The sequence below is a fragment of the Pundamilia nyererei genome, unplaced genomic scaffold, assembly GCF_000239375.1.
Source record: "Pundamilia nyererei isolate P.nyererei 1_Seehausen unplaced genomic scaffold, PunNye1.0 scaffold00054, whole genome shotgun sequence".
Lineage (NCBI taxonomy): Eukaryota > Metazoa > Chordata > Actinopteri > Cichliformes > Cichlidae > Pundamilia > Pundamilia nyererei.
In genome coordinates this window covers 1,547,475-1,563,178 of record NW_005187455.1, presented here as the reverse complement: position 1 = coordinate 1,563,178, position 15,704 = coordinate 1,547,475, and the positions used below count along the sequence as shown (strand labels likewise).

Genomic DNA, 15,704 nt, shown 5'->3' with positions numbered 1-15,704 from the left:
GGGGGTGTTAACACAGCGGTTGCTTAACCCCGACACTACAGACTGCCATTGTCCAGCGCAGCGTGGGCTCCAGAGTGATGAGAGGGGTGATAGCAGAGCCAATTAAAATGAACATAATTACAAAGTCACCCCTTTGACTCCTGATCAGAATACACATGCATCAACACAGAGAGAAAAGGAGTGTGGGTGTGGTGGAGGAGGACTGACAGGAGCGTCCGGAAAGAGAAAAAGTTTGGAGAAGGAATGGAACATTTAAGTGACTAAAAGGCAATAATACATCTGGGTGGTGCTTGAACACCTGACTTTAATCTCTATAGGCCCCTGATGGCTCCACCTTCAGCAATTTCTCATTTTTAGCATTTAATAGTTTATATGTTGAAATGCTAATTATTAGATCGCAGCTTAACATGACACTGTTCAGTAGACATGGAGATTCTGAGCAGCTTTATTCTTCTGAATGTCAGTAATCAATCCCACAATCGACCAATTAATGGACAGACATTTCTGCAACGACTAATTTGAAGAGTAAGCAGTCATTCCTTTTGCCCTCTCTGACTTTGTTTTTTTTTAAACATGAAATACGGACTATAACTGTTACAGTCATAATTTATAGTGTCAAGCAAATAGTTTATCAAGAATTGGGAAAGCCATTAAATAAACAAACAAATCCTATTTTGCTAGGATAGGGTTAGAGTGAGGTTCATGGCTGGGCTGATCACAGATGATGATTGAGACCATAAAGGAGTTCAAATCTCTGTATATGAGGAACATTTCAGCCATAACTAACTGCAACTTTCTACTAACTCTCATAACATGGGGGGTCTTTACACAAAAAGACCGAACGAACATTTCAAAGGGTCCAAACTGTACCTGCAGGACTGGATTTATGCATCAACTCCTGCTTAGGTCAAAGGAGGTCTATGAGAGCTCAAATACAAACTGAGAAGGATGCCACCAGGTGATGTGAGAGTTGAGCACTGGAAATGCCACTTAGTATTTCCTATAGCGCATAAAAGCACACACCTGCATACTATAATAGGCCGAAAGAGGGGGGCTGGAGGGCTTTAGGAAGAGGCAATTAAAGCCTTATCATTTCTACACTCACTCTCTTTTCCTCAAACACAGACACAAGAGTGCACGTGTGTGCATGTACACACACTTGAACACACCCGCACAATTTGAAAGAGAAATCACTGACTAATTCATAAGATACTTCCAAGGTCTTTTTTAAATTAAGGAGAACGGTTGGTTTAATTCAATTAAAATGTAGGAAGGGCCACTTAAAGATGACGGGAAGAAGGTTCAGCTTCACTAAGTGAGTGCGGTTTTCAGGAATGTGCGGGGGGTCTCAGACCCTCTGGAGGTCCAAGGAGTTTTCAAGTGCATGGACTTCTATCTCCTCAGATGGAGCCCCCTTAAACCTCACCCCAAAACCCAGGATCCTTCAAGGTTTAGGCCCACACACACCTGGAGCACCAGGGCAGATTAAGACCAGATTAAGATAAAGTTACCCCTTCTTCGACTGCTATGTCATTCAAACCCCTGGCCTCTACGGCCACTGGATAGAAGGACACACAAGACAAAAAGGTTTGGTTCCTACACGTGCACACATACGCACACACATGCACACACACACACACACACACGCACACACAAAGGACTTTCTGGTCATCCTCATAAGCCCTATTAGTCTGCCATAGAGCCTCTCATAGCAGACATCAATCATGGAGGGATTAGTCAATTCCTTCTCTAAATGAGTGGCGAGGGAAACTTCCCTTCAACTCAAAAGCAGGTCTCCTTCTTTCAGAGATTACACAGCGATTTGTTTTCATTTTGTTCCATCTTCATCGTTTTCTGTTTGACTTGCTTTTCATTTCTCTCTCTCTTGCTCTGCGTCTCCCTCGTTCTCTCCTGCTTGCAGCTTGTGAGGTAATCCTTGGCAGATAAAACTAAGGAGGACTTACCAAAGGCAGATTACAAGCGGCGCTTTGCGGAAGGCCCTTTTACACCAGTCGGCGCGGGTATTGAAGAGAGTGAGCTCTTCGCAGTGCTTAACTTGTGAACTCGACATGCACCCAACAGAGGAAGAGGTGGAAAAATGATAGCCGCATTACAGTAACTGGATCAAAATATATCCCTCACAACACACACAAGACAGCACGTTAATACACACAACAAACACACACACTTGTCACTTCATGGCTACCAGTGAGTAAAACTGAAATGGGAAGGGTGTGTAATATTAATATGTTTGTTTGTCTACTTGAAATGATTAAACGTGTAAATGCCTGGTGCCCTGTGAGACTTCAGGATTAAAACTGTGCCTCAAACATGGCTCGAACTGTTCACCACCACTGGATCTCATTTAATTGATGCAAACATATTTAGTGATGATTTAAACAAACAGCCAAAAGTATACGTATTAAATATTTCCTTAAACTTCTGAGACTGCAGACCGTACAGAGGTTGGTATCGTCTTCTACCTTTCCACTAACTTGATGACAGCGATGCCCTGCATCTTGAAGCAACAACAGGAAGCCCGATGATTGGACCTACACCGACTGAGAGAAGAAACTGGGTCTCCTTTCTCCCACAAGATCCAATGACAGACCACTCAGAGACGGCAAAAAAAAAGTTTGGGGAGGGGTCCACGCTGAGAAAAGGTAGACACTGAAAGGTAATTATTTAGCCTTACTCCTCTCGAGGATTATTCTCCTAATATTACACAGCTTATGGAAAGGCCAGCGTGGCCAAAGGGAGCCACTGAGGCTTCAATGCTTTGGTCTCAGAGACGGACCGCAATGCCCATTTCCTTGCTCATAGCGATGCCAAGTTCTGAAATTTAAGAAACACAAAACACTCTCCTGATCTTTTACTTTTAACCCAGTGGTTCTCAAACTGTGGGGCATAGAGCCACTTCAGGTGGAGTGTGGACAACTCTTACCACAAGAGTTTACTGACACCATCTTGCAGAGCTTTACATGTCAGAAAAATGAACCTAGATGGAAGTGTGCTTTAAATGAACAACAGTCAACAAGGCATTTAGTTTAGCATTTAAGCTCCAACTATAACGAAGGAGGCTTTTAAATCTACAGTAGCTGCTTAAAACATCGTACCCAGTCCACTTTCTTTATGTCCTCCATCTGAGTTTCTTTGTGTAAAGGTCTGCAAAACTTATCAGAGAAGATGAATTAACTTTGGACTGGATGTAATGATAACAAGACGAGAGACCTTGCAACGGGCAAAGATCAGAAGACAAGAGATGACTGTCCTTGTCTCTTGGGCTCCCCTCTGTCCTCCAAAAACATCCCTCAGTCGTCACAGTAACCTCAGAAACACTCCACAGCACGGATGTGGTCCTCTCCTGCCGCGAACCTCGGTGAAAGCTAATTAAGAAATATCGCAGCCTTCTGCGAACTCAATTAAATAATGTTAATTTATTCTAATTTCAATTTGGAGGTAGTCTGAACAGGAGGAGGGGCTGTGAAAACATGTGGGAGAGGAAGGAGAGCTCTGGCCTCTTCCTTCCCCCCAGCACAGGAGCTCTCACAACCTGCAAAACTCTATTTAATTTGATCCCTTCGACTAACGTGGGTAATCACTGAAGCCCTTCAAATGAAGGGGAGAAAGAAAACATTCCTCTAGTGTCTAATGTGAGTGTGCTTGTAACAAAAATTAATAAAGGGAAAAGTGGTAAAGATTTCATGTAAGATTATGCTTGAAATATTACTCGACATACAAAGAAATAGGTGATATTCACACAGTATACAGTTAAGGAACAGCCTAAAAAAAGCTTTTGAAAAGCAAACGCACACCAGTTCCAGGATGTAATGTATTGACAGATAAACCACAAAGTTGAAAATTCCTTACTGTTTCCAAGATTCTTTGGCAAATATTAAGATAACACAGAACTTTTTCTTTCAAACTTCTGCCCACGCGCATAATCCAACCTCCAACTTTTCTTTATATGAAAATAAGGCAAATAAGTCACGAAGCGGAAACTTGATGAAAATCCAAAGATCAGAGCATCTAAGTGTAGAGCGCTCTGACTACAGAATAGAGATGGAGATGAAACAAAAGGAGGAGCAGAGGATCACTGAGTTACAGCGAGGGAAAAGAGATGGACTGAATCAGACCAGACAGAGCTCACAGCCCGCCCAACAGGAACTCCCTCTGTTCATTTAAATTAATCCCACAGATGTTTTCATCCTTCCAGCTCCTTCACAGATGCTACACTTTAAACTTGACGCACTTCAGGATCTCTAGACGGGACAATGGAATCACATATTGGTATGGGAGCTGTGAAGCATCTAAAGCCCCTTTCAGACATGCTCTCCTTTCCATTATTTTCACGATATCTTAATGCGTCGGCTTCATGTGTCAAAGAACAAGCCCGGTCACTTCTCTGTCAAACTCGCAACAGCCATCTAAGCATTCGGACCTAATGACAAGTGCATATAAACTTTCAACATGGTAAAAACCGGACTCATGTGCAGTCATATGTACAACTTTACAACTGTGTATACATGACATGTTGGTCTTTCTGTCTGGACATCATAAGACATTCTGGATGAAGTTTCAGTTACGACACAGTATACACGATAAAATGATCTGCGGTCATTTAAGACGCCCATTGTTTTGGCCACAATCAAGCTATTATAATGTAGTCTGAATCTGGCATCAATAACAACGGTGCAGAGAAACAAACACTGAGAAGTGTAGCTACATTTCAAGTACTTTCTTTCTACAAGCCTTATTCACCGATTCCTAGAAGCACCTTTTAAGCTAAAATTCACACATTAACACTTTGATAGGAGCATTAAGGTTTCAGTATCTTGCCCAGCAATACTTCAGTATGCAGACTAGAGGAGCCTGGTGTCAAACCATTGACCTTCTCATTGACAGATGTCCCACTGTATCTCCTGAGCCACCGCTGCCAAGGTATGACCTACCTTCACATTTCCTCAAACACAAACATCACCCGAAGTAAGGCACCTTTAATTGATCATTGAGGCAAAGGCCTCCTTTTTCAATTATGTTTAAAAATACATACTCAAAGTCCTAATATATTGTTCAGAAAGGTGCTATCTGCATATCCTCTTCAGTATATAGCAGGGTTTTGTTGGGACCTACTGTCCACCAGTCATCGTGAGCAACAAAACAAAAGCTTCTGAAACCTCTGTAGACGCTGCATTTACATTTGAATCTACATAAGAACTTGAGTTAGTGCCAGCCCATGTGTTTCACTGGCAAAAATCCAGAGCACCGAGCTCATATTATTCTTAACGTAAATCCAATCAATATGTGTAATACCTGTGTATAGAATAAGTGGGCGCACACCATATGTCATGTAGATGTCCTGATTTTCCACAGGCTGGCACTGAAGTGGCTGGTTTTAATGCAATGACAAGGAGGATGAGATTGCATCCAAGAAAACGTTTAATCCTAAATCTGTTGGAGTGAATGCAAACATCTTTCTCCATGACTGTAGTTGCCTTGTATTTTCTTGTTAGAACTCTTGCTTGGTTTTTACAGGTTTATGAAATATCTTCACCGAAGCATTACTCGAGGCGCTGACCCTTAAACTCGTTTTCTATTTGTTGAGCGACCAGCCATTTAAAGCTTGTTCCTCTGCTGCAGCGAATAAATGTGTTAAATGTAATGGTGAAACAAGACAAGCTAATCTCTTTCGGTTACCAAAGACAAGATTTCATTTAAAAAGAAGAAAAAAGAAAAACTCATTCTAACCCTTCAGGGCAGGTTTGTAAATGTAGAACTGAATATGGTGGCTTTCTGGATATCAATTTCTATTCACATTGTGAGATTAAACTGAATTCTGTGTGTGTGTTTATCTCAGCCCTACATACAATTTGCCCACATTGGTAAAATAAATATGAATGAAGAGTAGACGCCTTATATGGGAGAGGCGGAGGTTAGCTGTGTTTTGAGGGAAGGTTATAACTGCCCGAGTACATATTCACAAAACTGAGCCTTGGGCACACTGGAAACTATAAGAACAGATACATGCATACATTTACACTCTGTGCACGTTCCTAGCGTTATGATGTGTTGGTTTTGTCGTGGCCTCTCATAGTGAGGATGTCTCCTCTTAATCCTCCCTGACTTCATACATTCAAAGGTCATCTCACAGCCCATGTGTAGGCTGTGGTGTGTACCATGGTGCTGGGTGTGAATAAGAGGGGAAAAAAAAACCCTATTCACACTAGCTGTATATGCCAACAAACCCTGTAGGCCTATCCTTGTTTACTGTGAACATCCCATCTCTCTTGCGCTCTCTCTCCACAATTCCCTGGAAATGTTCCCTCTCTTTTCTGCCGTCTTATAACCCTTCACTATCCTCAGCATATTCTTCATTTCACCCCTCCTCTTCAGTCACAATTCATTCTCTAAACCCCACCTTGCCCCCTCCACACCAAGCTCCAGAGGCAGGGGCATCTCTTGGCGAAGTGTGGCCCACCACAGGCCACTGGCTTTGGGTAATTAAAGTGGTTTAGGCCCCCTCACCCATGGTCACAGGCAACTGCAGCTGGGTGATAAAGGCACTGTGCCATAATTACATGGACGGCCAGCATCACCGCCCAGCTACACTAAAACAGTCAGCTAGCCAGCTGCATGGGGAGGAGGGACCTGTGTGTGTCTATGTGTGTGTATGACTAACTGTACTGTGTTTGCGTGTATGTGTGTGCATGGGCACAGGGGGTCAACACCCCCTTGTGATCGCTCTGCTGTAGTTAAGCCCCCTGTGTTTAAGCCCTACACAGGCTCATTGAGCCCCTACACACACACACACACTCACAATTTTAACCCCCACTCATCCCCACACCCCCAGCCAATCATTCCCCACCAGTGGTCTGACTCCTGCCGTGAGTGTGTGTGACCATCAGCCATTTAATTAGACCCAGCCATGATTTACCTAATTTAAATAAATAAATAAACATATGAAAACACCCCAATAAACAAATACCTATATTCAAATGAGGAGCTGGGGAGTTTCATGAGCATAAAGAATGGTGCAGGAGATGAGACTGTGCAGGCGGAAAAAAAGCTAATGTAAGGACCACTGGATGTGGACACACTACTGCGAACACACACATACACACACAACACACTCAAAATGCTTCAACTCACTCACTTATAATAAAACATACTGCACGGACGAGCTAGAGTGAATGACAGGAAGTAGACATGAGCTGAGATCTGTTGAATTTTGGGGTTCAAGCTCAGAGATTTGAATTAAATGTAATTAAATGTAATTAAATGAACTTAAGAGTCTGCGAGGCCGACAAGTAGTTGATGAGATCAAAGTTAAAATCAAAATCTTAAATTGCTTTATTCTAAAACGTATATTTCTCACAATAGAAAGTAATGATACGCTGCAGACACAGCCACAGTGCATTTCTTTCTGTATTTTTCACATGCATCACATGGGGATAAATCAAGTTTTTTACATTCCAGCAAGGACTGCGTACCTTGGGGGAAGAGGAGGCCAGCTCTCTCCCTATCATTGCTGCCACTGGGCTGGGCCCGACGGGCTGGGCTCTCTCCCCATCAGGGCCAGATGTGGGTTTGTGGGGTGGTAAACTGGGGCCGAGCCCAGGGCTAGTGCCCGGGGGTGGGGGAGCTCTCCTCTTCTGGCTGCTGGCCACATCAGGTGAGGGGCCACCAGCATCCTGCTGCACAGGGCTCGATGTCCTTGGCTCGTAGAATGGGTTGGATCTGGGGGAAAAAGGGAAAAGAGAGATTGGTGTAATTTATCCATCGAATTTGTAAAAAGAATGAGCTGTAAAACAGTATTTCACTAGGCTGGAGCTTATTCAGAACAGCAGAGCTACACTGTTTTTGATGATCCTACAGAAATGATTTAAAATATTCATACTTGTATATAAAGTCTTAAATATTACAGTTATATCCCGACTCACACTTTAAGATCCTCCTGATCTTAAAAATAAATCAAAAAAGCTAAACCAACAGACACACAATATTCTTCAACGAGCAGAACTGGGGATACTGGAGGGTGGAGGATAGCGCTGCTGGAGACTTTTTCCTGTTAAAAGGGGATTTCTTCCTCCCCACTGTTGCTTACATGGCATACTGTGATCTTGGGATTTTTTTCTCTATTATTGCAAGATTAAAGTGCCTTGGGGTCGTTGTTGTGTTGTTGTGAATTGGCACTATATAAATAAATCTGAATTGAATTGGAAAAAAAGCACTGATAATGGCCACACTAACTGTTCAGCCACATTTAGAGCAGCTATAAAATCTTCCTATTCTCATTTTTAAATACAAGTTTATAATATTTTCTTTTTTGTTTTCTTGTCCATTTTTGAATTTTAATGTGTTAGTGACTTTATTGTTTTTTCTCGTGTTTTCTCATGTTTTTAATGTGCTCTTCTCCCTATGAAGTCCTTTAAACCTTTACATGTGATTCAGGGCTATACAATAAAACTAAATTTCCTGACTTACAGCAGCAACACAAGCATAAAAGGCTCCAAAATGCCAATAAAGTTAACATAAACCATCTCAAAGACAGACATATAAGCTATATAAGATATAAAACCTAATTTTTTATCTTGTAAAATTAGGTTGTCGAATACAAGAAAACATTAGAAAATATGTATATATTTTGCCTAATCATTAAACATTTTGTTTATAATGACCTATAATAACCATTAGGAGCTTTTAAAGACATCCTAGGATCTAACTATAAATTCATTAATAGGGAAACAAAGGTATGGTGCAGCACAATGAACAGCACACAGAAAGTGGTAAGTTAATAGAAGATGCAGGTGCACTGAGGTCAGGACTGTGTGACCTCATATCCTCACTACCCAAGGTGGACTACTGACAGACAGGCCAGAGCACGACTGACTACATTACACACACGCACAAGCACTCACCAAAACACACATGCATACACATACCACAGTGTTATCAATACACAGGCATGCTGGTGGCAATGAAAGCAGGGGCACGGCCTTAAGACATTCACTCAACATGCAACAAGCAGTCCTAAACAAACAAGAGAATTGGATGGAGGAGGAGGAGGGGGTGAGAGGAAAAACTGATTGACTGGGTGTCTGTGAAAGAGAAGGTTGGAGGTACTCAGTGTCCTACTGCAAAGTGATAGAAAGGGGAAAAAAGGAGGGAAGTGAAGAAAAGAGAAGGAGGCAGGTCTATAGAGAAGCTCTAACAGACCATCGCTGGCTAAAAGACATGTGAAAGGGCTGCAGTCAAAACACTGCGCTGCCCTCTTGAACTTTCTATTCTGCAGTGAGCTGCTCCTGATGTAAGAGACAGAGAAAAAGAAACACACCAGTCAATTCCTGTCTGTCTTTGGACAGCTGAGAGGAGTGAAACCTACGCCTGTCTGTGTGACGGCTTCGCTCAGTGGCAAAAAGGGGTTTACATTGACAATTTGGGCACGGCTGCTCTTGTGGAGATGGTCACACACTATTGGTGAAACGGTTCACTGATGGGAACACTTCAGAAGGATGTCCACATCAGTGTGAAGCTAAGATTCAACCCCTAAAGGTTGGCAACCTTTACTATCACAAGATAAAGTCTATATTGAGCTTTTAGAGAAGGTGACACAGCCTATTAAGTATAAAATAGCCTAACATTTCAGTAAAAACTGAGATTCACAACAAGCTACCTTTTTATGCTGCGTTCAATGACTACATTTTTTCTTGTTCATTTATTTAATTTCAGGAAGTTCCACTGAGATTAAATATTTATAAGTAAGGGTTGCACAACACAGCCACCAAACTTAACTAAAATGAAAAATTTTAAAAATGCAGCATATACCAAAAAAAGTAAACAAATAACCAAAAAAACGCCTCCGTTGCCACATTCATCATATCTTTAAATTCAACAACAGATAGAAGCATCTTTATATTTTCTTCTTTACAAAGTAGCTGACAGCACTGATGAACCGAAATGATGCGGAACAGGAACAAGGAAGAGGGAATGGGAGGGTGGGGGTGGGGAGCAAGCGTAAAGGAGCTCCAAGGTGAAATAAAAATGAGCAGAGTCTACGAGGAAGTGAAAGAGAAAGAGGGAAAGTATGGGGCAACAAGTTGATGGGAGGGAGAGGATGGGGAGGACGGGTGGAAGACTGAAGAGGGAGACAAGGTTAAAGAATGCAGTGAAACAACAGGGCCCTTGTTCCTGTTGAAAGAGCTGCCTCGTCACTTTGCCCTGTTTGGAAGGGGGGAGCTGTGCCTACAAGTGCTCCTCTAGAAGGAGGGGGAGCTGCAGGACTCGGGCTGCCAGCAGTAATCGAGAACGTAACAGAGCGCTTTAAGTATCGCTACTTATGAAGAAAAGTGCAATTCCTCCAATGGCCACTTGAGGCTAGTGATCTGAAACCCTTAAATCTACATGCTTTCTATTTGCCACCAGGGGGCGACTCTTCTGACTGCGCAACGATTTCCTGTGGTGTAAAAAGTCTATGGGAAAATGGCCCTATAGTCACTTTTTCAGCACAGTAGACACTTTCCCAGTCAGTTTATAAGCTCAATCACTGGTCTCTGGTCAATAAAACAATAAAACATGACACTTAAAAAAAAGAAAAATAGCACAGGATAAGGTGCACGCTCTTTACTTAACAGCATGTTCAAGCCTCATAATTCAAAGTTACTGTGTCATCAAATGCCAAAACCCCCCCAAAAAAACAAAAACCAAAGACCATTGTTTGAAACAATTCATTGGACATTGAAACAATTGTCCAATGAATAACAAAATCTTACTTGTCGAGCTCCTCCTCGTTGTGAGAAGTGTCCGCATACAGGTACTTGCTCATGTCAACGGGCCGGACACCTTTCCTCTGCCTGGGTTTGGGAGGTTCTGGATCTGGCTGAGGGTCTCTGTCCTGGTCAGGCTCATCAAAGGGGTTCCCCGGACATGCTTGTGTCTCTGGCTCATCTGGCTCGTTGAACGGATTTGAGGAGTCGTGGTCATAAAAGGAACTGTCGTCAGCCCGCTGACGTAGGACCGGCTGGGCAGGGGGCTCTGACAGAGGACGGAAAGCATTGACAGCATGTACAAATCATGTTACTCCTAGACTTGACATGAGCTTTGGTAGCTTGTGATCTCAGTATGTTGAAGAGATAGACAGCAGAGAGAAACAATAAATGTGCCTTAACCTCCTAAGACTGCAACTCTTTCAATGCATACATTTTTATTTCTCTTTGCTATTTGGGCAGATTGGGACCTGATGAATGTAAAAACAAAGAATTATTTTTTTTACCTGATATAGTTTCTGAGAAGAGGATATCAGGCCCTTGTACAGTAAAATTTAGTATTGTGGTCTAGACAACCCAAAATGTGATGTCCACATATGTGGATGCCAGCTCCTAGAAGGTTAACTGCCTATTTGACTTTTCATATGTGTGTGTGGATAATATTTAGTTTATTTCAACATTTTAAGGATCCAGGTCCCCTGTGTGGGCTCCTGGGTGGTGCCTGCACATATGCTTCATGCTGCCTTCACTGCCAACATAAGACAACCAAATCCTACACACAGCCACTATTGAATTAAAACAGCAACCGCATCGTCCCCAAAATAAGTAAACCTTTGTTGAAGATGATAAGGACATTAAAGGACACATGTACATACGTAAAAATATGCACTTGAGAAAGTAAAATCCAGGATTTAAGGCTGAAGATCAAAGACATCTTAAGTAAGCAAATAGGCAGCAAAGGTGTGCTTTTATGTATGCGAGAGCGTGACACTCAAAAACAAATACCTGTCCACTCAGGTGGTCAGACAAAAATATTGGTTTAGGTGTCTGACTGAAAGCATTGAAGCCTGATACAGTTGCAGAGGATTATACACATTCATGGTATCTGCACATCAGAACCTTAAAGCCACACTGCTCATCATCCCAAAGACTTTTCCCAAAGCAACACCAAGAAGATCGCAACCAAAGCCAGGCACGTTTTACAAGTTTTTACAATTATTATATATTAAAATGAAGTTCAGTGTATTTTCTTCAGAAGCTGGCAGAGCTGCACATACCTTCCTCATCAGGATCATCAAATGGGTTGAGATGGTTGGGATGAAGGTCGACATCGGGCTCATCAAAAGGATTGTTGTTCATGGCGGGAGCCGTATCCTGATCCTCGTCTTCCAGGAAGTTCAGCTTGTTAATCAGCTCTGTTGCCAAAGAGTTCAATAAAAAGTTATTTTAAATTAAACTACAGAGTCAAAACAGCTACACAACAAAATGCAATGAACAAACAGCCACAAAGCCAAATGCACCAAAATCTGCACTTCGGAGTGAACCATTCAGTCTTGGATAAGAAATCCCGCTTGCTGGGGAGCACTGCCTAAACTCCTTTGTTCCTCAACCATTTCATCCTTCTTCAGAGCATATACAACAGTGGCATTCTGGGAAATTTTGTGTGGTATGGAGGGTTACTGTGGGAGACTGTGGCGAAAGCATGGTGTTGCTATGGAGTTCCCAGCTGGAGGGGGTACTTGTGTACTTTATCTTCACTATACTCACTGTAGTTCAATCGCATGCTGCCAGGGTGTGGGTCAGTTTGAAAAGAGTGTAAATGTGCCTGAGGTAGATGCCAAGAAATGTTGCTGAGAAACATGAAAATCTGAACTAGTATAAAGAAAAACTGTGCTGTGAGCTACGTGTCCTGGGTCTATATGTAGTGTGGCTATGTGAAGTGGTGATGGCTGATAAGAGGAACAGCACTTAACTCACAACATTCATGGCCAATTTTAGGCCATGACAAGTGCACATGTCCAAGAGTGTGTTTAAATCTGTGAGAGGGTTTGTGACTACTCCTATCCAAAGAGAAGAATGTTGGAAGACCCCAAATAAACTCAGAAAACCTTGAGAGTACAAAGCTATGTTTGTTGTATATTACTGTTAGCCAACAGGATGTAATTTCCAGTTGAACCAGTGACTGGAGTTATTTGCCCAGATGAGAAAGGGAAAGCTTTCGCATAAAGCCCTTATTTATGCGATTTTTAATAAGATGAAAAAGTTTTACAACTGTGCCCTTGCAAAAAAGAAAAAGAAAACACTTTATTTAAATTTAGCCAAGGTGTGAAACATCACTGGTGGTATGACCCAGGGGCCACTGAACCTGACTTAGAAGTGCAAAAGGAGACGAGCATGTAAGGGAAAGCGGCCAAATTTAAATTAACTATTCTACTTTTATAGACAGATTGGTCGGACTTTTAAAAAAAACATTTTTTTTTATCTAGCTTAAGATCACGTGAGAATATCATAGGCTAAATATTCTCAATTTAAAATAAATATATTTAATTCTATTTTGAAAACACAAATATTGCTTTGACCTGAAAGAGGAAAAAGGGTCTCTTTCTTTTCTTTTCTTTTTACCTGGTTTGGTTCACTACCAATTGCAGTAAAAGAGTGGGAAAGGTCACATTGTCAAATAAGAGAAACAATAGGAACCAAAAGGATGAACACCAACTGATGTGTTCACAACACCACGTACTGCACGTCACCACATGATTGAAGATAAATCGTACCACACAACACGACTACAATACCAATGTCACGAAGGATCAAGGGATAAGGGAGGGTAGAGCCAAAGAGAGAGAGGAAGAGGGGGAGACAGAACATTATGGGAGGAAAAATAAAAAATAAATAAATATGTAGATATAAACCGTGACACTGAGGGGTAGGAAGAGGCAACACAATGCTCACAAGACAATAAAAGAAGAATCGCGGGATGAAAAGGGGTGAAAGAAAGGTGAAAAAAGACCTTGGGAGGAAGCAGCAGGCTTAGCTGTTGCTTTGTGTGCTCGCTTGGGAACACCACCATCATCATCATCATCCCCATGTAAGCAGCTGAGGGCATTCAACTGGTTTACTATCTCTGCAAACGACAGGTCCATACAGGAAGGAAGGGAGGAAGAAAAGCAGTGAACAAGGCAAAAATAACACACACCATCCAGAATGTCCACACACATCCACACCGCACATTACACTGCACAATAACTGAGTGCAGACTGTTGGTTTGGTTTATGTTATCATCAGTTCTATCACTAACAAGTCTGCAAGTACAAACAGATTAGTAAAGAGGAACACTAGTGTGAATGTGCATGCTTTAGTTAGTAATAGCGCTGCGATCAACCATTTAGCTGGTAAGGTCTACACTATAAAGTTCACAACTTTACAGTATTAACAGCCAAATGCAGTGTTTCCCACACCAACTTTACCTGGGCAGGCCACCTCAATCAAGTATATTTATGACTGCCTGTTAATGATAAATAGCTAGCTCGTCCTGTCTTGTGCTGCTCAAGCTTTGCTGGGCAGCTAGTTGTTTGCTACGTTTCATATCAGTAGCAATATCCAGGTCCAAACACTCCTTCAGTTCCCAAAAACAAACAAAGCTCTGGGACATTACTGAAAGTTTAAAACAGTCCAGATTTGTCCTGATACTAAGCTTAATCTCAACGCCAGAATATGTTCTGAAGGGTTAAAAGTTTTTTAGGGGGTCGGATCCAAAAACAAGAATTGAAGCACTGCAGCACATTAAAAAGGACAGAGCCTCGTTCAACGCTGGAGAAGCTTGGACCGGGAAAGAGCATCATTATATAATCACTGAACAAGCAGACTGTGGTGTTCCCATAGACTCTCTGTAAAGTGTACACTTGAAGGTGGATATCATTCAGCCATTTCTACAGTCTCTTCTCCTGGGGTTGAACATGCTCTACCCTGTGTCTTAGACTGCAGCTGGTCTAAGTAAGAAAGTCTTTCTTTCTCACTGTAACCAGAGCTGGCAGCATATGGAGAACTGGTTCATGTACCAACATGTCAAACTCCTGAAGGCTCCAGAGCAGAACAACAACTGTCATCACTCACTGCCATCCAAGATGTGGAAGACGTTTATCCCCAGGAGTAGAGACTCACTATTGCTCAGTTATAAAATATTTGCAGAGGAAACTGTGTTCTGTGGGAAACACTGCATCAGCACTGCAGTGCTAAATGCATGCACAGAGCCAAAAGCTAAAAGGAAAAAAAAACTTTATCTACTTTAAAATAACATTTCTGACATGCCTCCAGAGCTTCAGGTTCCAGACTGATAAATAAAGAGGTAATACTGAACAATGACTAACAACCCTATATAAACACAGAGTTTTATTGAGGTTTCATAATTTACATACAGCATATAAAAAGACAAAAGAGAACATGTGTTTTACAGCGTATGCATTGGTTAGCCTAGTGTTAGTATTGCTGGGGCTGCTTGCTGGCTTGCTCTGGAGGTACCATTCAGGCAAGAATATGACAGCAGCGAGTTTTGGCAGCTCGGCCCATCTTTTGATTCAGAGATGTGTGCTAGTGAAGCGTAGCTGTAGGCGCTCAATGCATATACATATAAATGAGATGAAGAGCATGAAAAAGAAAGGAGAGAAAAAATGAAGCTTAACATGAAGAGGTGGCGCTTTGAAAAGTTGGATTAAGCAAAGCAGGAAGCAGCGCGGCCCGTACATGCGACCGTAGAATGAATCATGGATGTAAGGAAGGAGCCAAGCCACCGTCAGTCTGCCAGTGCAACCAATACAAGACGAGGGGAACGAGGGGTAACAAGGATGTGGGAAAGTCAAAGCAACAGAAAACGCCCTGAAGCAGACAATACACGGCAAATAAAGCTCATGAATTTACAAACTCTCACTCTTTTATTTGTGGAAA

At 42.1% G+C, this 15,704-nt stretch overlaps 1 protein-coding gene across 3 annotated transcripts in view; it reads right to left on the bottom strand.

Annotated features, from left to right (window-relative positions):
- Positions 1-15,704, bottom strand: part of ehbp1 (EH domain binding protein 1) — a 157,243-nt gene that overhangs the window by 84,135 nt on the left and 57,404 nt on the right. For all 3 annotated transcript variants that reach the window (XM_013910985.1, XM_013910986.1, XM_013910984.1), the window contains 4 exons: positions 12,514-12,519; positions 12,041-12,183; positions 10,770-11,031; positions 7,491-7,737 (listed from right to left, as the gene is read on the bottom strand). In XM_013910985.1, coding sequence (XP_013766439.1) covers positions 7,491-7,737; positions 10,770-11,031; positions 12,041-12,183; positions 12,514-12,519 — 658 coding nt within the window. The remainder of the gene's footprint in view (positions 1-7,490; positions 7,738-10,769; positions 11,032-12,040; positions 12,184-12,513; positions 12,520-15,704) is intronic.